At 49.6% G+C, this 23,292-nt stretch overlaps 2 protein-coding genes across 10 annotated transcripts in view; one reads left to right on the forward strand and one right to left on the reverse strand.

The window, feature by feature from the left end:
- Positions 1-8,531, forward strand: part of CIT (citron rho-interacting serine/threonine kinase) — a 105,568-nt gene extending 97,037 nt beyond the window's left edge. For 6 of the 9 annotated variants that reach the window (XM_061602303.1, XM_061602304.1, XM_061602312.1 and 3 more), the window contains 4 exons: positions 807-885; positions 1,022-1,201; positions 3,291-3,624; positions 5,200-8,531. In XM_061602303.1, the coding sequence (XP_061458287.1) occupies positions 807-885; positions 1,022-1,201; positions 3,291-3,624; positions 5,200-5,223 (617 nt within the window). In that variant the 3' untranslated portion in view covers positions 5,224-8,531. The remainder of the gene's footprint in view (positions 1-806; positions 886-1,021; positions 1,202-3,290; positions 3,625-5,199) is intronic. The other 3 variants (XM_061602306.1, XM_061602307.1, XM_061602311.1) reach the window with 1 other exon arrangement.
- A 1,621-nt stretch (positions 8,532-10,152) lies between these two features.
- PRKAB1 (protein kinase AMP-activated non-catalytic subunit beta 1) lies at positions 10,153-19,765 on the reverse strand. The gene is made up of 8 exons (XM_061602313.1): positions 19,635-19,765; positions 17,118-17,312; positions 15,978-16,144; positions 14,310-14,403; positions 13,516-13,630; positions 12,775-12,908; positions 11,857-11,925; positions 10,153-11,758 (listed from the first exon to the last, which is right to left on the reverse strand). Exons 2-8 carry the CDS (start codon positions 17,271-17,273, stop codon positions 11,681-11,683), a joined length of 813 nt encoding a protein of 270 aa, XP_061458297.1. The 5' UTR covers positions 17,274-17,312; positions 19,635-19,765; the 3' UTR covers positions 10,153-11,680.
- Between the last annotated feature and the right edge of the window lie 3,527 nt (positions 19,766-23,292).

Consider the following 23,292-nt stretch of genomic DNA (forward strand, 5'->3'; position numbering starts at 1 on the left):
CAGCTGCCTTATCCCTGAGCTACAGTCCTTCTGCAGGAGCTGACCCCTCTAGCTGTAGTTGCTTCCCTGCAGCGGGGGGGGGGGACCTTTGGCCTGCCAGATGTTGCTGAACAACAGCTCCCACCAGCAAGCACGACCAGTGGCCAAGGATGATGGGAGTTGTCATTCAGCAACATCTGGCAGGCCATGGGCTCCCCACTCAGCCCCCAGGGGCCTCTCTTCCTCTCCAGACACGTCCTGGAAGGTTGGGAGTGCCTTCATCCCTGTAGCTGGGCCTCTCCTTAAGGCTGGCTCGTTGGCACAGGACATGGCAAGAGGGGCGGCAGAGGCCGTGCCAGTGCGGGGCAGAAAGCATAGATGGAGTCATTTTCGCATCTTGGTCTCTCTCCCTGCTCCAAGAGGAGGGGCTGTCCCAAAGGGTTTAAAATGCCCTCCGGTGGCCATGGAGGACAGAACGTATCGTCAGAGCTGTTGCTTTCCTCCTCATGGGCCTGTAGCTGGCCAGGAAGCATTCTTCAGTAACGTTCTTCTTAAAAGAGGATTAGACAGATTAACGGGATGAAGCTGTCAGTGTCTACTAGCCACAATGGCTGTGTTGTACCTCCCCTGTCGGAGGCAGTAGGCAGGGGAGAGCTCCCTTTGCGCTCAAGTCCTGCTTGTGGGCTTCCCATTGGGGCGTCTGGTGGGCCCCTGGGAGGGCAGGATGCTGACTAGAGGGGCCCCTTTTGGCCACATCCAGCAGCCAAGCTCTCCTTGAGTTCTTTTGCAGTTTCCGTGACTTGTTTCTGCTCCTGTTGTTGTTGCAGCCTACAGGGAGCCTTACCTGTTTGTGACACACTTCAACTCCCTCGAAGTGATTGAGATTCAAGCACGTGCTTCCCTCGGGTAAGTAAGCTCCCTGCTCAGCAATTGCCTTCCACAACTACGGAGGCCAAATTGGATCATAAACGTTGCTCTTAAAGGAGGGCCGCTGTCCACCCTTAAAGGCACTCTTCTCTCTCCCCCCACGCCTCCACCATAGCACTCCAGCCCGAGCCCACTTGGATATTCCGAGCCCTCGCTATCTGGGCCCAGCAATTTCATCAGGAGCCATTTACTTAGCCTCTTCCTACCAGGACAAGCTAAGAGTAATTTGCTGCAAGGGGAATTTGGTGAAGGAATCGAACAATGAACTCCACCGGGCATCCTCTACGACGCGCAGGTAGGGCAGAATATTACCCTTCCAAACGCTATCCTTGGTGCTTTATCTCATGAGCACCAGGCCGGTCCGTGTCGCAAGGTGCCCTCTTGGTTTGGCGGGATGTGGGAGAGGCATGACAGCAATAAACGGACACGATGAGCGGCCTGTAGTTTCACCGCCTTAGATGCCAGCTTGACTGGAGTGAAAGGTGGGAGAGAAGACAGAAGATTACACGGGAAATGGGGATGGGCTTCTACTACAGTAGGGCCCCGCTCATACGGCAGGTTCCGTTCCGGACCGCCCCTGTAAAGCGAAATCTGCCGTAAAGCAGAATGCATTGACTAACATTGTCTAAAATGGCGCCCGATGCCCCAAAAATGCCGTAAAAGTGGAACAAGCGCCGTAGGAGCAGGGCCTTTCTGCAATTGACAACCACTGTATCAATGGAACGCTGCAAGGCGGAGCGCTGCAAATTGGGGCCCTACTGTACTCGGGAAAGCTTTATACCAAGATATGGACAAGGAATCTCTGCTGGATCTGGAAAAGGGAGGGCAAGCCACTGGGGGAGGGGACGGTAGGGTGAATTATGTCGTCTGAAGCAGTGTTTTTGGACAAGCTGAGGAGGTGGAGGGTGTAATAAGAAGGGGAAGGCCACTAAAAGAAAGCAATAGCCGTCCAGGCAAGGACCAGAGTTTTAGCTGAGAAGATGCAGGGGAAGAAGGGGGTCAACGCTTGCAGTGCTGGATCGGTCTTGGTTGGAATACGGGGACCTGAAGGAGGGAATAAAAGATAACATTGAGGCCCCATACCCCCACTCATCAGGGCTGTTTGTCCAGTGGCAAGAGGATGGCATAAGGGAAAGTGGAGCAGCTCAGTCTTGGAGATGCTGAGGCAGCACTGAGGCACTGGAGGACTATCAGAAGGTCAGGAGGAGAAGGGGGAGGGTGGCCTGGGTGTCTCCAGGCAACGGGATCGTGAAGAGAGCCCTGTGGAGCCCCAGCAGAAAGGCATGGAGGGAGAGACATCCAGGCAGCATAGGAACGTAAGAAGAGCCTGCTGGATCGGGCTGATCCCACCTAGTCCAAGATCCTCTTCTCACACTGGCCTCCAGGGAAAACACTGAAGGAGGCGGCATTCGGCCGGTGCAAATAAAACCATCAGAGTTGCAGAGATCCAAAGGTGCGGAGGGTCTTGAGCTGAAGAGTGCGACCATGAACAGCTCCATCAAAGGTGGCTGAGAGTTCAAGGTTGAGGGCAGCAGAGTAGAGATTTTTAGATCTAGGAACAAGGTGGTTTTTTTAAAAAAAAATTCAAGCGACAGCAGTTTCAGTGTCATATGGAGGATGGAAGCCAGATTTGCATGGTCAAGAGGCACAGAGAGAGAGAAGTTTGATAAAGAGAAGCAGGAGGATCAAACCACAAGTCCAGGTGATAAAGAGATCAGACCAGGTAGAGGAGAGTGGTGGGGTTTTTGGGAGGAGTGGTGTGTGTGTGTGAGTTCAGAAAGGAAGAAGCTGGAGGATGGGTAACTGATGGGAGGCTTGGGGCATGGGAGGGTCACCCAGAGACAGATCTAGATGGGATCCGTGCATCATGTGGGGAGGCAAGAGCAGAGCTTGTGGCGCACTATAAGAGACTACGATGGAGAAATCTTTCTCTTTTGGCGTCTGCTGTGCTCAGACAAGTGCCAGCACAACTTCTGCACAGAAAGAGTTAATGCCTTTTACTGAGCACAGCTTTGCTGAATCAGGAGCCCCTTCAGCCCTTCTGGGCAACCCTCCGGGGGCCACGTGCCAGTGGTGGGCGGGATCAGATGCAAAAGTGGGCGGGCCAATGAGTGTAAAACTTACCTTTGAAATAGGCGAGTTTCTGCCCACAATCACAGCCCTCTCTGTCTTCCATGCAAGCAAGCAAGCAAGAGGCATTATCAGACTTCAGTGACACATCCCAGCCAAGGGAAGGTTCCAAGGGCCAGACAGAGAGACCCAGAGGGCCGCATTTGGCCGCTGGCCCTGAGGTTTCCCCGCCCGTGTTGTAGAGGAAGGGAAGGCAATATATGGGGAGTTTTGTTGCAAATAAACATGGTAACTGTAAGGTTTTTGTCACTCAGCTGTCCGCGTCCATTGTTTTTGAATGACAGCAGCCCAAATAAGAGAGGCCCCCCAACCTATAACGAGCACATCACCAAGCGGGTAGCCTCAAGCCCTGGGCCTCCGGAAGGTCCGAGCCACCCTCGAGAGCCAAGCACACCCCATCGCTATCGAGAGGGAAGAACAGAGCTGCGTCGGGACAAGTCTCCTGGGCGTCCACTAGAGAGAGAGAAGTCTCCTGGCCGGGTCCTGAGCACCCGCAGGGAAAGGTCTCCTGGGAGGCTGTTTGAGGAGAGCAGCAGGGGACGGATGCAAGGGGGAGCCACAAGAACTCCCCTCTCCCAAGTCAACAAGGTAAGCTGGAAGCCCGCATCCTGTAACGCTCAGAGGGGAGAAGGGATGGCTCTGTTACAGCACTTGCTAGATGTTTTCTGTTCATGGAGCGGTTGAAAATTGCTGGGAGGGGGGGCTTGACAGATCACTTAAACATTTGGTGGTTTTGCAAGTTAAAGCACAATAACTCATATGAAACTCTTACAACAGGGTTGGGGAACCTTTGACCCTCCTCCAGATGTTACCGAACTACAACTCCCATCTTCCATGGCCATTGGCCATGCTTGCTGGGAGTTGTAGTTTGGCAACATCGAGAGGAGGGCCGCAGGTTCCCCCCGCCCAAGCATACTGCTGCAAAATACTTACAGGTTAGCTGACTAGCAGACACATGCAAAGGCTAGCTGACAAAATTGTCCAGTATAAACACATTGGCAACTATTAAAATGTGACCACTTTGATACTGATTTAGGTTGATACCGATTTAGGGAGGGGGAAAGCCACATTTTGCTTCTGAATTAAATATTACAGAAATGAAAACTTTTTTCCCTTCAGTACTGGTATCATTCCTGAAATCAGGGCCATGTTAAGAAAAAGCATGAGCACTAGTCCAGACCACTGAAAAGGGTTGCTTTAAATGTTACATTTTTAGCAAAAAAAAATAGTAGATAGCACAAGAACCGTATTATGAAAATCATGAGCCTTATTATGAAAATCATGAGCCTTGTACCAGGGCCTTGTAAACTTGCTTGCTTATCCGGCCTTGTTCAAAACTGCTTTGATTTCTCATTGGGGAAAAAAACTAAAGTACAGTACCTATTCTCAGTTTGACCTGCAACCTTTCCATGGACCACTTTAATGAGCTTGCGGACCACCAGTTCTATGGACTTCAATTTTAAACCCCCTGTGCTGTTGTTTATGTAATGTATATCCCACTTCATATGTCAACAGAAGTCTCTTTAAGTGGTTGTGCTCTATTACCTACTTAGCAATTGTGTGAAATAACTTCGAATTGCTGCAGTTCCCAGAGGGTGATACTGTCCTACCTACTAGAAAAACATCTTCCATATAGAATGATCCCAGAGAATCTGGCTTTGTCCTCTAGGTGGTTGTGGCAAATTTTGGTGAGGTAATTCAAGCAATACATCCTAGCGGGTTCAAAATGTCGGACACAGCGGCTGCCTTTTCCCACTGGAGATTGTATGCTCGAAAGGGCACATTGTGAACCTTAACCCATCACTGTTGCAAACGATGCTGTTTTCTGCAAAGCAGGGGCTGTATCTAACGTTCTCTGCCTGCTAACACAAGTGCTCTTGTGGCAGCAGCTGGCTGAGTGTTGCATAACAGAGGAATCCAGCGCAATGGTTGTGCTATTGTGGAAACTCGTTGCGCGGCACATTACACAAACACTCTTGCGCAACACATTCTCTTGCACAACAACATTCCTCTCACCAGGAACAGAAGTATGCCCCTATGTGACTTTCAACTTAGCGCTACGTTGGATACAACTCTCTGACTCCAGGCCCATCGGTTGAACTTCATACTGTGTTCTTTCTTTCTTTCTTCCTTTCTTTCTTTCTTTCTTTCTTTCCGTAACAGGTCTGGGACCAATCTTCTGTATAAGCTACACAAGCCTCCCTTTGACCTTGAACTGCAGGAAGAACCAAGGAAATGTGCTGATCAGATGCCTTGCTAACTCAGCTGCCCAATCACCCAACCAGACAGCACTGGACCCAGAAATACTGGTCTGGCAACAGGATCCAACCCACCAGGACTCAAGTTGCCTACTCGGATTCTTCACATCTCAGTTTCTTTTCCTACAGCTTCCTGCAGTTGGGTTTTCTCTCCCCTCTCTTCTCCTCCTTCCCCCCCCCTTTTTGGGCACTTTGTTACTCCTGTTGCTCTTTCAAGCAGTTCATGAACTTTTTATACTTCGCTTTTAGCCTTTTACCAGCACCCCTCACCTCACCTCCCATTGGTGAAGTCAGATGGGATGGGGGTCTCACCTGAGTCTTGAAAGGTGGGCTGTCAGCACGTGGGGGAGATGCTGGAATGCTGGGAAGGCCTTGTTCAGCGGCAAAGGCCACAGCAATTTGACATCTCAGCCCCCAGCATCATTAGCTTTCTGCTGTAGCGCTTTAGCAAAATCTCTGACCAATTTAGTTCCATCTGCTCCTTCCAAAACCTTTTGGAATTTGGTGTTCCCAAAGAAAAATACCTGTTAAGTGCAGCTCTGCGGTCAGCCAGGTTACAGGGAAGGGAATGTCCTGTTTTAGCTGTCCCCTGATCACACAAAGTGGCCACAATCCACTCCTCTCTCTCCCTCTGCATTAAAGCTGTACTGAGGTGTAACCCCCCCTTGCTTACCCAGGTTTTCTGCATGGTAGTTCCCTGCATGCTTACTGCACCACCATCGATCCTGGCTGCGGTCTCCTTTTCAGTTGCTTTTGCTAGATATTGTATCTTGTACTTCCCATGTTAACTAAACTGAAGCCTTTATAGATTATGCTGCAACAATAACCATCATTTGTTTACTGGGGAAACCGGCACTGAAAGGAGAACGAGCTTTAACGGTTCTTGATTCCACGACGACGGAACTTAATGAGGCGTGATGACATTCCCATCCCCAGCCAGCACAAGACAGGATCCTGTTCACAAATGTTGTCATCATAGACCAGACAAAGGCTAAGCTAAGGAAAGACCCTCCTCCCCACGGTGGTGTGACTGGTGCTCAGATGCTATCAAAAAGGAGAGAGCAGGGAGAACCTGCCTATACCGGAAACAAAAAATAACTGTCGGTGCGGTTTTGTATCTTTTTCTTTTTGGTAGATTGAGAATGAGGAATCTCTGGCCCTCCAGCTGCTGTTGGGCGACCTCACTGGCAACCCCTGGCCACTGGCTGGGGTTTGATGGGAGATGCAGCCCAGCAGCACCTAGAGGAGACTCCATCCCGGGCATAGTAAGGAACCACCCCTACTGGCAGTGAGGGTAAGGGGAAATTAAACAGCTTTGGCAAATTTCTTCCAGATGTTCTCATCACTTTTTGCCTCCCAGCTGCAATCCCTTCTGTAGCTTCTCATGTTTGGGTGTTGAGCACTGAGGCAAAGGATTCCCAAGTTTAGGCTTTTTGGCCGTCCAGTTTGCTTTGGCTGCATTTCTCTCCAAGCTGGCAAGAGCAAACCCCACCTCGTCTCTCCTGCTTGTTCCTTTTGCTGGCCGGTGCTGCCTGACTGGAAAGGCACCCAAATATCTTCTGCTTCATCAGTGCCCTTCCGGAGGGTTTTGTGGATTTACAGGGTCAGGTCTGTTGCATATCCAGGCTATTTTATAATCAGATGGTTTGTCGGGAAACATGCCGAGACTTCTGCCTCTGGCTCTGGGTGTTACTGAAAGGTTTTTAAGGTCTTTGCATCTCATGGAAAAGTCCCTCATGACCTGAAAACTCGGCTTGTCGAGTCCTGAGAGTGTATATCTTGTGTCTTGTTTGTGAAATGCTTCCTGCTATAGAATAGCTCAAAGGACTGTACATATTTACAAGAAACTTTATATTCGTAAAAAAACAAACAAAAAAAGGAAATCAAATCAGTTTCTACTTTTTTATTGTAAAGTGTGCATTCCTCCCCAACCACTTGCCCTTTGTTTTAACGGTGGTTGTGGAAAGGTGTCTTCAGCCATTGAAGGGGCCTCTCCCCCGCCCTGGATCCCATGAAGAAATAATGGTAACATTAAATTTGCAAGCAGAGAAGCTTGTCGGCATAAATGAGGTTCTTAGGCATAACTACAGAACAGAATCTGTTGTCACTTCCTTTTTGTGATTGCAGAAAAGGTAAGAAAGCAACAGGACTGACACACTCCACCTGGAAAAGTATTGAACTTGTTGACAATAAATAAAAGCAAAATTCATTCTGATTGGCATTGCAGTGACCTTTTCCTTCCTACAGCAGCAGCAACATCTAAGGCAGGGGCAATGCACATTGTCCTCACCATCTCCCAGAGCCTTTATAAGTCACCACTGCCTTTTTTTTAAAAAAAAAAAAAGCAAAACTTCTGTTTATTATACACTAACTTTCACTTATTGTAATGTGTGCCATCTTGGAGGCCTGTTGTCACGAAACAATATAAAAAGGGCCAGCTGTTACAAGAGCCAAATTTCAGCAGTCATTACCTGAAGCCATGTGACTGAGCTTTGCCTCCCAGCCTCTCCGTTGCTGCAGGGCAAAGCTGCCTGCCCTTCTAAATCACGGCAGCAATAACTGAATTTTTGCCTCTCCATCGTCAGCCCTGCACTGCATTAGCCTTGCCCCCATTATGAAGCTAATCTGTCCACTTTAAATGTTGAACAAGTCAGCAGCCTTGGCAGTCAGACAGGAGCAAATGGCTTCAGGGGGCACTGTCTTGTTAGGATAACGAAAGGAACAGTTCAATTACCTTGCCTTCTTCCTAGCTGCAACATCCCCTAAAGCTTCAAGTTTTTAAAAACTTAATGCCAGTGTTAATCCAGGCTGTACATCTCAAAACAAGTAACACTTGGCAAGAGAATGCAAGTTCAGACTACAATGTAAATACTTCTATTTTTAAACTAAGCCAGTTTATACAGGGTCTGATGTATTCTTCTACAGGGATAGTGTGTGTCTATTACAAACTATCAGCTTACAGGAGCTGACGTGTGGTTCCTGATGAGTTGTACACCTAACCTTTTCCCAGCCTGCTGTGGGCAGGTTACCAGTAAGCAACATAACCACCACCACCCCAACCCCACCACCTTTGGTCTGCATATTGCTCATAGTAATGCTCTGCATTTAAGAAAAACAACACCACCAAACTGCTTTGACTTCTGTTGTGCCTAATCTTGAATGTATAAATGAACTGCAAGCTTGTTTACAAATGTTCCTTTATTTTTCTTCAATGTGCACATAAATATACTTATTTAAGACTCATTGTTTCAGTCCTGTCCATGGTGAGATTTGTAATCAGACTATGGTTCTTTGGGAACTGGTAAACTCTTGTGGTTCTGATTTCCCCTCCCCCCCCAAAAAAAATTAGTGCCTTGCCCACACTGTATCCGTTATCTCTGCCTCTAGACAGAAGTACTGGAATATGCTGTGAAAGTGTTGGTGGAAGGATGAAATGATCAGAGCTGTACTCGGCATTACATATCATGCAGAATTAGTGTTTTGATCATGTAGATGGGTATAACTTCTCTGAGTGATTCTACAATTGTGCGTACGCCTGGATTTGCTAATTGTAGGAAGGGGAACAAGGTGATGTGGGGGTTTGAAGGCTCACCCCCCCCAACCATCTGAAATCTTCAGTTCCCCCTGTGTTACTGAGATCATCTGGCTTAGATGACCTTCATGTTGCTAGTACTATGAGAGCAGGACAAAGACTACTTTCTCCACACCATCCATAGTTTTATACATCCTTAGGATGCCCCTTTGCCTTTTTTTCTACACAAAAAGCCACTCTTTCCGCAGGGAAGTTGCTTCAGCCCTTGGTCATTGTGACTGTCTTCCTGCAGCAACTAAAAATTATACACCATTTTTTAAAACAAAGCATAATAGTGATGGTTCTATTTTCCATCCCTTCTCATAACAACGCCTAGCATGGATTTTACCTTCATTGAAAAAAAAACCTGCCACACACTGAGTTGACATTTTCATCAGCCTGTCTCTTACAGCCTCTGGCTCTCTTTCCCGATTGGTCACGCACCGCAAACAAAAAGAGGAAGGCCAAGCAAGAGATGGATTGATTCCACAAAGGAAGCCACAGACCTGAACTTACAAGATCTGAACAGGGTGGTTCATGACAGATGCTCTTGGAGGTCACTGATTCATAGGGTCGCCATAAGTCGTAATTGACTTGGAGGCACATAACAAGATGGAATTTTTGTTTTGCCCTAAGGTGTCTCTTTGAGCACTCGGAGTTTGATCTTTCTGAACAGCCAATATTTTCTGAAAAGAACTAGAACGGGTATGGAACCCCAACCCTGGGGGCCAAATGTGGCCCTCCAGGCCTCACCCCAGGCCCTACCCCTGCTTTGCACAAAAAGTGTTTTTGCCTGGCATGGATGCGTCCTTGGATTCTGATGATCTCTTGCTGGATGGAGACTACAGAGAGGGCTGTGCGAAGAAACTGCCCTACTGTCTAATATAAATTTTGTATTTGCTGCTCCATCCATGTTTACTTGTCGCCCTTGAGCTGAAGAAGGCTCCTCAGCCCTGCACTAGAGCTTCCAAGGTTGAGAGACCAGCTATAGCAGCCATTACATTTGCCTGTGGTGTGGCTGACTGACCTGAGCAGCCTGGACTCCAAACGTGAGTCACTGTGACCCTTTAGCCCTACTACAACACAATCCTTTTGCTGGCCTCCAGCACTTTGTAAACCTGGCCACGTACCCCTTGATTATCCCCCAAAGGCCAGTTTCTCTCCTGCAGTGCAGTAAGGCACAGCTGATACGGGCTACAATCGTAGCTTTAATATGTGTGAAACAGTAACTGTAGGGAAAGATGCTACTTTGAATACCTTTTGAGGGAAGCAGGTGCAAAAGAAACATTATTTCCAAATACTGATTTTATTTAAAAAGAAACTGATTTCCCAAAGAGAACCAACAATACAACAGCAAACCCAAGGCAGAAGAGTGGACAAGAAATACTGTTCCAAACCGCACTCTAGAACAGGGACAGGGAACTTGTGGCTCCCAGCAGGCCCGCCTGGTATGGCCAGTGAGCCAGGGACACCGTAGTCCGTTAACATCTGGAAGACCACAGGTCAGCCGCCTCCTGCATCCTAGAGGGTGTATGTAGTAGCCGTACATCCGTTTCAGCTGCCCAAAAAGGAGCAGAACTGCCCAAAGGCCTCAAAAAATGTAAGGAGCCAGAGAAAGAGGCAAAAGCCACACAGTCTCCCTCGGCTAAGAAGGCACAAGCTGGCTCTTCAACAGGCTTAGGAGTGTATGCACCTCAGGGTGCTGACACTTTAACTGGCAGGAGGGGGGCAAGCAGACTCATGACAGGGGCAGTCCCTTGATCAGCCCCCTTCCCAACACTGCTGCCAGGGAAGGCCACAGCTATTTCAGAGAAGCATCCTGATCCCCCCAGCCCAGATGTTGAGTGCCTTCGGTGGAAATCCCCACCCCAATATCTCTCTCTCTGGGCCTTCACATCTCTACTCTGGAGAAGGGCAGCACTATTGCTCAGGAGTCTAACCTTTAGGAAAGAGGTGGGGCCACAATTCTTGCCCAGCTATCCCAACAGGTGTAACAGCAGCAGGAGCCAAGGCTTGTAGGGCCCGGCCGGCTGGGTCTCTGAGCTTCTCAGCAGCTTCAGATGCTTCTAGCTCAATTGTCACATCCTGCACCTGGACAGTTTTGCTCAAGACCCTAAATCCATCAGGCCAGCTAGTCGACTGAAAGCAGGCTACTGGACGCACAATAATACTGGACGCACAAGCACGTTCTGCTGAAAGCCACTGAAGCTGGTTGCCTTTGCCAGCAGTCTCAAACCTGGTGAGGGTCTGGATTACGAAAGGCAACTAGCGCAGGGAGGAAAAGAACCAAAATAAAACAAAATAACTCTTTGGGGCCGTGGCAAGGTTGCTAGAGGAGAAAAGTGACCCTCTCTCCCACCTATTGCTGTATGAGAAAAGCAAAGATGCTTGGGGGGGGGCTTGAAGGATTTAACGGCCACCTCCATCCAGCAGTAGACTGGAATAGCCGTGCTAGGTGACCATTTCAAGGATTTATTTTATTATAATGCCACAAACTAAATGTCCTCTGCAGCTTCGGTGTCCTCATTCCCCCTCTCTTCCCCTCCCCCGCAGGTAGGAGGGGAGGACTACAGGGCAACCCCTCAAAAGCTCACACCCTTGATTGGCAGAACCAGATTACATACATCCTTGTGCGGCGAAAGAATATTCACAGCAGGAGGGAGAGCGAGCAAGGCCAGCGTTCAACAGATTTGGGCTCTTCTTAAAAAAAAAAAAGTATGCTTTTGACAGCGGGTCTGCTACTGCTTGAAAGGGCGCACTCTCCCTTTGTTCCCTCTGCTGCGGCTCCATCCGCCCGGGCCGCCCAGCTCCTCTTTCATATGGGCTTATACAGCAAGGTAGTCACGTATTTCTTCTTGTAACGGTGGGTGGCACTGAGCACCATCACCCCGTCCTAGGGAAGGCGGGAGGGGAAACAGAATCAGAAGACTCGAACCACCGGAGTAGAGGCAAAGCGGCAAGACTGAGCCGCTCTCTCCCTCCCGAGCTTACCTTGATGGAGAGCGCATAGAGGTGATTCAACATGACGTGGTTAGGCTCTGGAAGCAGGGCCGGATCACACTGAAGAGGAGGAGGAGGACCAAGAACAATGATTTAGGACGGGGTGGGGAACTCTTTTCAGCCCAAGGGCCACATTCCTCTGTGAGGAATCTTCCAGGGGCCGCATGCCCTGGGTGGAGGCTGAAGATAAGAGTGACACAATGCGACATTCCAGCCATAAAAAAAGTCACAGGTTTATATACACACACACACACTCTTCCATCCAGACAGGCGAGGGGCATTATCACCAAGGCCGCATTCCAGCCAGGCAAAATCTCTGGAGGAAGGCACGGAGCATGCTCTAAGGGGTGTAAATTTGGGGGGAGAGGTGCAGCCTGAGGAGAGGGTGTGGCCTCAGGAGAATCCTGAGGGCCAGACAGGTATGCCTGGGGGGCTGCAACTGGCCCATGAGGCTGAGGTTCCCTAAACCCTGATTTAGGACTTTAAAGGCAAGACCAAAAGCGCCATCCGGGATCAACACAGCTGCAGCTTTTCCAGCATCGATTGTTTCCAAGGACAAAGATTTCCATTCCTGGAGCTTCTGAGATGCAACCCTAAGCGGGCTGCTTTAAGAACGTGGGTACGCTTGCAGGTTTGCATCCAAGAATCTTTCCAGGCTCTCACGGGACTGTGCCACCTCTGTTTTCAAGGGGAGAATCCCACCTAAAAAACCTGCTGCCGCCAGAGGAAGAGGGAAGGGAGCAAGTCTGAACATTTGCGTGTGCAGAGACAGGCTGTATTATGACAGTGGTCCTGATTTTATTTATTTGGCTTCTAACCCACACTTCTTCCCAAAGGAGACAAGGACACGCCAGCTTACCCAGCAAATCTGATGGGACCTGGTGTGCACCCCTCGATCTCTCTACTCACCGAAATCCCAGTGTCTTTGTTGAGGATAACCTGCAGCAGATGCGGAGGGAGGATCGGGGGAGACTTGAAGCGCTCTTCTGGCTTGCAGATGTAGGGGTCCTGGTGGTAGGGTCCAGGGGGTGAACTAGACAGCTCTGCCAGGGGAGAGGAGGGGAGGGATGTGGTGGTTAACCGTGATCTCGTTAGGGAAGGAAGCACTTAAAATTTCCCATTTCAGCAGTGGGTTTGATTCCTAAAAGGCTTTTATTCAAATAAATATATTTTTTGCGCTTTACGATGAACGGCACTCAATTACAGTGAGCTGCATTTGCCATCTTACTGCCCATTCACCCAGTTTAAGAGAGATCTTTTTGGAGCTCCTTGAAATACCTCTTTGTTCTTATCATCCAGAACAGTAAGTCCATTTTTATTCCTGTTCTGTGATCTATAGTGGGACTTGTTCTCTTATCTCATGACTGCTAAACTTACTCAGGAGTCTTTGGTGAGGGACTTTATCAAAAGCAATTTGAAAGTATGCAGTGTCTGCTGAAGCAACCCTATCCATGTGGCTACTGACGTTCTCAACACATCTGGAGGAAGAAACCCCTCTAATGTCAACTACATGTGTGTAGACCACCACCACCATCAGAAGGCGACTAGCATTTGATGATGTCAGTTCTGCAAAAAGCTGGAGCACAGGCAATGCGGAAAAGCATGGGAGCAAGAGAACTTCCTCCTCCTCAGCCCGTAGCAGATACTTACCAGAACCATCAGAGCACTTTTGGGAGTCCACCATTAAAGCATCAAATACTTCAAAGTCTGTTTTCTTCACCTGAATAATGTTGTTGACGGTCCCCAGCTGGCTGGTCACGACGGGCTGGGGAAAAAAACGATGGCCAGCCTGTAGTACGGAATGTAGGCCAACGCTGCTTTGCTCACTGTGAAATTCTTAATCTCCAGAACGGGCTTCGCCCCTTAGCTTTTGCGAGGTTTTAAGGTTTATTATCTAGGCTAGGGGTGGGGAACATCTGTGGCCCTCCAGATGTTGCTGGTCTCCAGCTCCCCATCAGCCCCAGTCAGCGATGATGAGAGCTGTAGTTCAGCAACATCTGGAGGGCCACAGCTTCCTCATCCCTGATAAGACCCTGAAAAACTAGACTCAGGACCTGCTCTCTCATGGCAAGGATGTAAGAGGATTAAAAAAAAGAGAACCCATCAGCTGAGTGTGTGACCAATTGCAAATGCCTCACTTGTTCATTACAGAAGGAAGTAAGTGGTCCCAACTGTTGTCAGAAGAACTGGCTCACACAGACATGTAAATGACTTTCTGGTACAACCTCAAGGGATGGCTTGCATGTGTGAATGGACCGTCCAGGTTGATTGCTCGTGGTGCAAATTATCCCACCTAAAACACCCTGCTTTTCAGTGCACCAGGCAGGTCACACATTCCGCTGCCAGTCATCTATCACAGAGACATCAAACAAGGTACAGGGGCAGATGCGTGAACCGGCCCTTCACCACGGCCACTCCAAGACCGCTCAATAACACAAAAGTACCTCTGAAGGATCATGTGTCCACTGACCGTCCACGTAGAACTTGTATTGGTGTTCACCTTCTGGGAGATCGAGGATTGCTACGAAGTTATTGTGGCTGTGAACGAGAGCAAGGGAGACAATTAATCCTTTCCCCTGAAAAAGCAGGTCCGCCACAAAACAAAGGCCAGCATCCAAAGAACTGCCCAGCTGGTTCTGGAAGGCCAATCGCCCCCTTTCGCATTCTACAGACACTCCACCCTCGCAGTCCTGATAGATAGCAATGAAGTGGTCATTTCCACCCTGTCCCAAACAGCACTAAAGGGTCCTGTCCAAGGCTGCTTTTTTGTTAGAGGCCAGGGAACTGCTGCAACATTTTGTTGCAGGCTTCCGCTAGTCCACACCCAGAGGGCGACCCGCTTTTGAAAATGAGCATCAGCTTCAAAACCATAATGTGATACAGCATGGAACCATGCTCAACCCATCGGGAATGCCCAACGTAGCTTTTTGGAGCCTTGCCAAAGACTGCAGACTGCCAAGATCTCAAAACAGTGACATTTCAAGCACATTCCTGAGAATTGCCTTTTCCTGGGTCCGCCCTCAAGCAAGGGCCGTAGCTCAGTGGTAGAGCATCTGCCTTGGATGGGGGAGGCCTCCCAGGTCAATCCTGGCACCTCCAGTTAAAGCTGAAAGAGACTCCTGCCTGAAACCCTGGAGAGCTGCTGCCAGTCAGTGTGGAGAACTCTGAGCTAGATGGACCAACGGTCAGACTCAGTCTAAGGCCGCTTCCTGCGATCATGATTTAACAACCCCGGGCCAGTGGTTACCCCTTTTCTCTCAACCCAAGATCAGAAGAGCGGTCAACAAGAAGCTGTCCCGCCTTCAAACTCAAGAGTTGAGGGAGGGTGAGGATATGCTTTTTATGCAAGTTGGGAATATAAACGTTTATATTTATTTCAGGAAAATAAAACCCGGCCCCTTCCCTGCAGCACGTTTCCCATGGAGCAGCTCCACGGCTTCAGCCGACGCAAGAGAATCGCTGAAGCTTTTGAATCTTCCTTTTTTTCCCTATCTCCACTTGGCCACTGGATGAGCCCTGGGAGGCGGAGGGAGACACAAATTTCGGGATGACACCCCCCCCGATCTAAACGCAGAATTCTTTAGAAACCAGCAATGAAATGAGAAAGTCAAGAAAGTTCTCCCCAGATTCTCATCATTCTTTCATTATGGCAGCCATCATCCGCAGGGGGACCAAAATCTTCCGGAGCAGAGGACATAAAAGCTTTCACAGTAAATATAATGCTCCTTTCTGCTCCCTTAACAGGAAGACGGCCTCCTAGTGAGTCGGGTCCAGTGGCCCATCTCACCCAGTACTGTCTGCACTGAGCTACGTGACTCAAAGGCCTGACTCGGCCTAAGGCATAGCTTCTTATGTGTTTTAAATAGTTTTTATTTTGTTTTAAATGTTAAAATTGTGTTTTAAATTGTTTTTAAAATACGTGTTTTAAATTGTATATTTGTTTTAATGTTTTTGATTGCCGTAAACCGCCCAGAGAGCTTCGGCTATGGGGCGGTATACAAGTGCAATAAATAAATAAATTATGCAAGGGCAACAACAAGGACCGAGACTAACAACCTTTCAAAATGTGACCCTGGAACTGGTACGCCAGGCCCAGCCGCCAAGAGGCTCACCTCCGTGTCAGGGGAAGTTTGCTCCAGTTGTTGAACGAGCCGGATAAATAAACCTCTTTGCCACCTCCGGTCCAGCGGAAGACGGTCGGCCGAGCCTGAGTGGGCGCCTTCTCGTTCACCTCGATGTCTTGCTGCCAGGCCAGGAACTCTTCTTTCTCGAGGGGAGCCTGGAAACACCAGACTGACCTGAACAGTGGCTCTTTACCATGACCTGAATGGATACCCAGAGACTTCCAGGCAGCCTCTCGTCTTTCCATGGAGATGGGAGACTGCCAGTTTCCCCACCTCCAAAGGCAAAAATCTCCCCTTGCCAGGGAAGGATATGCAGCCATGCGTGGGTAATAATCCAGGTCACAATCTCTGTTTTAAGGTCAAGCGACAAACCAGCGGGTAACCGAGGGTCCACTCGCACAATGGGACTTCCCCTGCCTCTTCTCCCCGCCCCACAGTGCTCCCAAACCCTCTGAAGCAGATTTTGAGGGTACACCAGGGGGGAGGGGACGACTGCAAGGGGGGAGGAGAAGAAAGGGAAGTTTCATTGCACAAACAAAACTCTTAATTAGGCGAGCAGAACAGCAACTCTGGATGCAACCGTACGATGCACGAGAAAAACCCAGTGCACTTGCAGGAAATTTCATCTACACAACAGCTTGTACTTCATGAGGACTAGGTACACAGCCATTTCCTTTCTCCTCACCACTCTTTTCCTTGACACACCAACCTCTTTCCTCCCTCTCCTTTACCCTGTGTGGGGGGAGGAGGTAGTAGGTGGTCCAATGAAGCTCTTTCGGAGCTGCGCTGGGATTAGGTTGCACAGAGGCCTACTGGGAATGAGGGGTGTGTGTGTCTCCAACTACGCACGGTAGAGTCACTGAAATTAATGGATCCAAGTTAGCCGTGTTCATGGATTTCAACAGGTCTACCCTGAGTAGGACTAACAGAGGATACAGGTCAAGAAGCATAAAAACAGCCAATTCCTCACCTCTCAAAAAAGAAAATCGAGAACAAAATGGCTGCTGAAGTTTCCAGAAGGATCTGCAATGGTACATGGTGCCAGTTTCGTACCCTTCAAAATGGCAGCATGAGCTCGTTCGCTTGGCTTTTTCCAGCTCACAAGAGCCAACGCCCCAGGCCCCTTACCTTTATTTCCTCAGCATGGAACAAGTCGGCATCTTCGGGGCTGTCCATCAAGATCTTTGGCCTGTCTCCATCCTTCGTTCCTCCGCCGTCTCTCCGAGGCGTCTTATGGCTGCCCTGACGCTCCACGCCGCCACGTTCGCTGCTTGTGTTCCCCATCGCTCTTCAGATCCCAAAGAGAAAGGCGGCCACAAATCACTGCAACAAGGAAAGCGCCAAAGCAATCCAGGGGGCTGTTCAATCGACGCAAACAAACAGCCCAGCTCACAGACTGCTCACACGCCACAACATTTAAAGCACACGACTCTCCCCAAAGAATCCAGGGACCGTAGTTTACCCCTCACAGAGCTACAATCCACAGCACCCTGAACAAACTACAGTTCCCAGGACTCTTTCGGGGAAATAATGCAGTTTAAATGCATGGTATGGACACAGCCACAATCTAATAAGCATTGGAAAGGAAAATGACAAGGTGGTGGTTATGGCTTAATATTGAGCCAACAAAAATAAAATGAGCCAGCGTGGTTTAATGCTGGATTTTGACTGGAAAGATCTGGATTGAAAAAGCCCTGCTGAGCTAGAAAGGCCACTAGATGCCCTTAGGGCAGCTGTTTGCTCTCCGCCCAACCTACATCACAGGGTTATTGTGAGGCTAGAGCACAGAAGGACAAAAGAACCTTGAGCACAGTTCTTTTGGCTAGCTGGTCGGAATGAAAACTGTAAATAAAAACAGGGTGAGGCCATAGCTGAGTGGCAGAGCACAAAAGATTCCAGATTCAGCCTCTGGAAGCATCTCCAACTGAAAAGGAAAACAAAAGCCTCTCCCTGCCTGAGACCTGCCAGTCAAGAGCTGCTGCCAGTCAGAATCCAGTGCTGGTCTAGATGGACTAACAATTTGGCTCCCTGTTATGGCAGATTCTTCAGTGTTTAGAAAAGAAAACAAGAATGCTCAGAATTGACCAGAACAAAAGAATTACAAAATGTGCAACTGTTTATGCAAGGAGTGAAATTAGCATTGAGCCTGGTTTAGTCAAACCCACCCTACAAAGTTGTTGTGAAGATAATATAGACAGAAGGGACGGCTACACCCTAAGTGACAAAAATATTGTTTTAAGTTGCACAGGTATCCAGGCTTTCCTCCAGAAAGATCAAAATGCCATAATGATTCCCCCGTTCCCCAAGTTTATCCTCACAGCAACCTTGTAAGGTGGGTCTGACTGAGAGTATGTGATTGAACTAGCAAATTCAGGGCCGAGGGAGTGTATCTGCCAAATGAGAACAACAGTTCATCCGGGCTCTGACAAACTGGGCTCTTCTAATAAATCTATTAAGTTTTAAATGTGCCACAAGACTCTCTTGTCTGATTAGAACCTGAGATCATCCCAAGAAACAACGGTGGGAGATTCAGGGCGGACAAAAAAGAAATGAAGTCCTTCACATGGGGCACAGTTAATCTGCAGAATTAGCTGCCATGGGATGGAGCGATGGCCACCCACAGGGATGTCTTTAAGAGGCATCCAGTTGGCCACTGTGGGAACAGGATCCTGGACTTTCGCCTGATCCTGCAGCCAGGCTCTCTTTACATTTTTATGCAGCAAAGGACTGGCACAGCTACCCAGCTGCAAGTTGTGCTTGAGCAGCATGTGCAAGCTGTGACTCACCCTTCAACACCCCCGTAATATATGCAACTCTTAAGTTAAAATGGTGTAAGCAATTCTCTGCCCTTCTCTGCTAAAGCCCCCCACCAACAGCAGCCATTATTGTTGTTGTTGACAATAACAAAACAACAACAGCAATAATAATAACACTTCTATCCCGCCCTTTCTCCCAGGAGCCCAGGGCAGCAAAGGCCAAAACACTAAAAGCCCCTTAAAACATCCCAGAACCAAAACATCTTAAAAACATTTTTAAAATAAAACATCTTTTAAAACATCATCTTTAAAAGCAACCGATGCAAATTAGCAGCCAGTATGTAGACAAAAAGCCCCGATCTGATCTAGGGCTGCAATCCAACACGTGCCTACTCAGAAGCAAGCTCCCTTGGGTTCAACGGGACTTTCTCCCAGGTAAGTGTGTACTGGATAATTGCAGCCTAAAGCGGCTTCCCAGCATCCGCGGCTGGGAATCGCAAAGGGCCGCAAGGAAAAGGGGCATCGAGTGCCAGCGAGGACCTTCCGTTCACCTCTAACGCCGGGCGAGTAAGAACCGCGTGACCTTGGGCGGCCAGTCGCCTTCTCCCGGCCAGGTCCACCTTGCGGGGCTGTTGTGAGTGGAGGGGGAGCCACGTCCCGTGAACTCTCCACCCTGATAGCTGCGTGGAATAATAATGATAACAGCAGCAGCAGCCACGGGTAAGTGCGCGAGCTGCAATGGAGCAGTCAGAATGAGGAATTGCACTCTGCACATGCTCAGGAGCCCCTACACGCACTCCTGCCTCAAACGGTTCCGGGGCTCAACTTGCCGCTCGTGCAGAGAAAGGGAAGCCGCCCGCAGCGCCGGCCCCGATTCCCTCTCACTCACCGGCTGCTGGCTCCGCTCCTCCGCCCCGAAGGTACCTGGGCAACGGCCGCGACAGCTACTACCGGCTAGGTCCTGGGCCCCTCCCCCCGCGGAGCCGCTTCCGGTGTCGGAGCGGCGAGGCCACCACCTAGTCCCTACTGCGCATACGTGTGGGCGGGGCGGAGAGGCGCGAGGAGGGGCGGGGCCTGCCTGGGTTTAAAGGGGCCGCGTCACCTTTGTCGAGAGGGCTGCCTTCCACCGACCCTAGAAACGCGGTGTGACTGGGTGAGAGGGAAGAGAAAGGCACTCTGTACATGAGCAGAGAGGCTCACTTTCATTTTGTGTTTAAAACTGCAAAAAGTCTTATGGCACCTTAAAGCAGCGTTGGGGAACCTTTGACCCTCATGGCTGCGTGCAGCACACCATACATTTAAAGCACATTTCCCCGCTCCCTCAAAGTATCCTGGGAACTGGAGTTTGTCAGGAATGCTGGGCATTTGGAACTCTGCCAGTAGTAAACGACAGTTGCAGAAACCGAGGCTTCAGCACCTTGGCCAGCTCCTTGGCGTCTGGACCCAAACCCGGAGTGGAGTCCACTACCCCACTGACATGGAGCCACCAGCCGCCTCAGCATCTGAGATTAACCTTGCTCAGGTGTGTGGGGACCTTTGGCCCTCCAGATGTTGCTGAACTGCAACTCCCATCAGCCCCACCGAGCATGGGCAAAGGCCAGGGGTGATCGGAGTTGTCGTTCAGCAACGTCTGGAGGGCCAAAGGTTCCCCTACACCTGTCCGATGTATTAACCTGGTCTGCTGTTAGATCTCCCCCTAACCCTTTGCCTTCCTTTCCTCCAAATGACTGTCATGACCAACGTCCCAGAGACCATGCAATGTGCAACGGACCCAGAGGATGACAAGGGTCTGTCTTTGGGGAGGGAACTGCCTGCACAGCCTTCAGGGCCCTCCTGAGTGAAGGACACAACCTTGCCTACTGCAGAATGAGGTAAAGGCCCTTTAACAGCCAGCCAGCTCCTCGAGGGGGAGGCGGGGCTTATTCCCCTACCTGTCCAGCCAAGGTATATAAGGCTTCAGTTGGAGGTGGACCCTTGGTGCAGGCAACAGCTGACAAGGGTCCGTATGAGGACCTGGAGACCTGTCCAAGGTACTGCAGGTTTGCTGAGCTCCTGGTAGGGCACTGCTGTGAGTGTTGAACTTGTGGGATGGGGCATTGACTTATTTGATATGTGAGTGAACAGATAGCATAGACAAATCTGTTTTCTGCCTGGTTTTCTGGGAAAGCTAGCCACTTTTTGATACTGTTGGGGCTCCTGAGCTTCTCACTACATTAAAAAAGCCTGCCTAGATGAGTCCAAGTATAGTCTGGTGTTCTGCTGCCCAGACAGGCCAACCAGATGTCATTGGCATGCCCACAAGCAGGATCTGCCAGCAGTAATCCACTCCCGTTGTTGCTCTCTACTGATTGATCTTCACTTGTATACTGCCACTGAACCTGGAGGTTCTCTGAGGCCATCATAACTGGTAGCCATTATTGTCCACAAATTTGCCCAATCCCCTTTTAAAGCAGTTCAAGGTAGTGGCCTTTGCGAAGTCCTTTGGAAGCAAGCTCCATAAATCAATTGTAACGATACTTAACATTTGTGCAGGGCTTTTGCATTCCACGTGCATGATCTAGTGATAACCCTTCACAACAGCCCTGTGAGGTAAGTCAGCATTGTTAATTATCTCCCATTTTGCACATGGAGGGAAGGGGGAATTGAAACTAAGGCTGAGCACACACCATCTATTTAGAGCACGTCCCCCCCTTCCACTGAATCCTGGGAACTCCAGTTTGTTAACGGTGCTGGGAATTTAGCTCTGTGAAGGGTAAACGAACCCACAGCTAGCTATTGAATGTTTACCAATGTCCTGCCTGGGAAGTCTGTGGGTTGAGATTGAGCAGAGTCCTACAATTTAGCACTGAATAGTACTGAAACATAGCTTAGCAGCCTTATACTGAGTCAGACTTATTGGTCCACTTAACTCAGTATTGTCTACACAGACTGGCAGCAGCTCTCTGGGGCTTCAGGCAAGGTTCGCTCCCAGCCCTACCTGCACCTGGGGCCTTCTGTATCCAAGGCAGATGATCTACCACTGAGCGATGTCCCTTCCTTCATGATTTAGGAAGCTGACCCATCCTGAGTAAGATAATTGGTCCATTTAGGTGATATTGTCTACACGGACTGGCAGTGGCTGTTCAGGATTTCAGACAGGGGACATCCCCAGTCCTACCTGGAGATACCAGGGGTTGAACCTAGGACCTCCTGCATGCAAAGCAGATGCTCTGTTATGGAGCTGCGGCCCAGCCCATTGCTGATTATAATGGGGGAGCTTCCTGTATTAGATGTGGGTTGCTTTTGCACAATTGCACATTTCTCTGTGTCTGAAATGTATTATTTTGTTTATAATTGCAGTATCAACCCACCTTTCCTCCAAGGAGCTCAAGGTGGTGTACAGGGTTCTCCTCCCTCTCCGTTTTATCCTCACCCCAACCCTGCGAGGCAGGTTTGGCTGAGAGACTGTGACTGGCTCAAGGTCATCCACTGAGCTTCATGGCTGAGCAGGGATTTGTGCCTTGGTCTCCCAGGTCCTGGTCCAGCATTCTAACCACTACACCATCCCCCATGTGTTTTTCTGGAGATGCGTGGAGTTCTTTGTAATGCTGATCTATGCGGCTAGCAGATAGGCTAAACTACACAGCCGAGAGAGAGAAGAGCGGCACAGACAGCACCATTTTGACAGGAGGTGGCCCTCGGCTGCGTTTGAGAATTTGACAGCCCTTCCAAGAGCAAGGGCTGTGGACACAAAGGCAGAGTATGCTGCTCCAAGGCTGCAAACTGACACCTTGGGCAAGCTGGGGAAGTCTCCGGTGACGTTTTACATCTGAGCTGTTCTCCTCTCCGGTTGACTCACTTGAAGAACTTCCTAAGTGTCTGGATGATATTTCACCCCTTGCAATGCCTCGGCTACAGAGCAGCGTAGGAGCACCTTTGCGGAGCAGGAACAGGAGGGTGATGCCTGCCTTGCCTTTCTTAATTTTGCCTCAGCATTTGGCCCCGAGCCACTCGAGAGAGAACAGGGGTTCTGGAGTTGCTTGGGGAAGGCTGTAGCTCAGAGATAGGACATCTGCTCCACGTGGAAAAGGTCCCCAGGTTCGATCACCGGCTTCCCTGGGTAGGGTTAGGAGAGAACCAGAATTTATAAGCCAATTTTTTCTCCAAGTCTGGAACCTTCATGTGGGAGAGACAGCCAAGAGATGAATTCATGGTAGCGTTGTGCCCAAATCTGCCATCCAGTTTCCTCTGTGAAAGAGGCTTTTGTTTTTCACCCTCTTTCTCAGGGGCAATTTAGTACTACTTGAGATCAAGGTCAGAAGAACCTGCAGCCTTCCAGATGTTGCAGCCCTCCATCTCTCATTGTCCCTGGCTAGGGCCTGCTCAGCTTGCCACAGCTGCACAAGCCAGCCCCTTCCTTGTCCACAACTGCCAGCTGGGGGGCGACTGGGCTCCTTGGGTTAGCTTGCCCACGGCTGCACAGGTGGCAGGGCACATAACCCCTGTGCCACTCCCTGTGGGGGTGATCTTTAGCTGGCCCTTGACACCCAGGAGACACGAGCGGGGAT

This window comes from Rhineura floridana, chromosome 19 (assembly GCF_030035675.1).
Source record: "Rhineura floridana isolate rRhiFlo1 chromosome 19, rRhiFlo1.hap2, whole genome shotgun sequence".
Classification (NCBI taxonomy): Eukaryota; Metazoa; Chordata; class Lepidosauria; order Squamata; family Rhineuridae; genus Rhineura; species Rhineura floridana.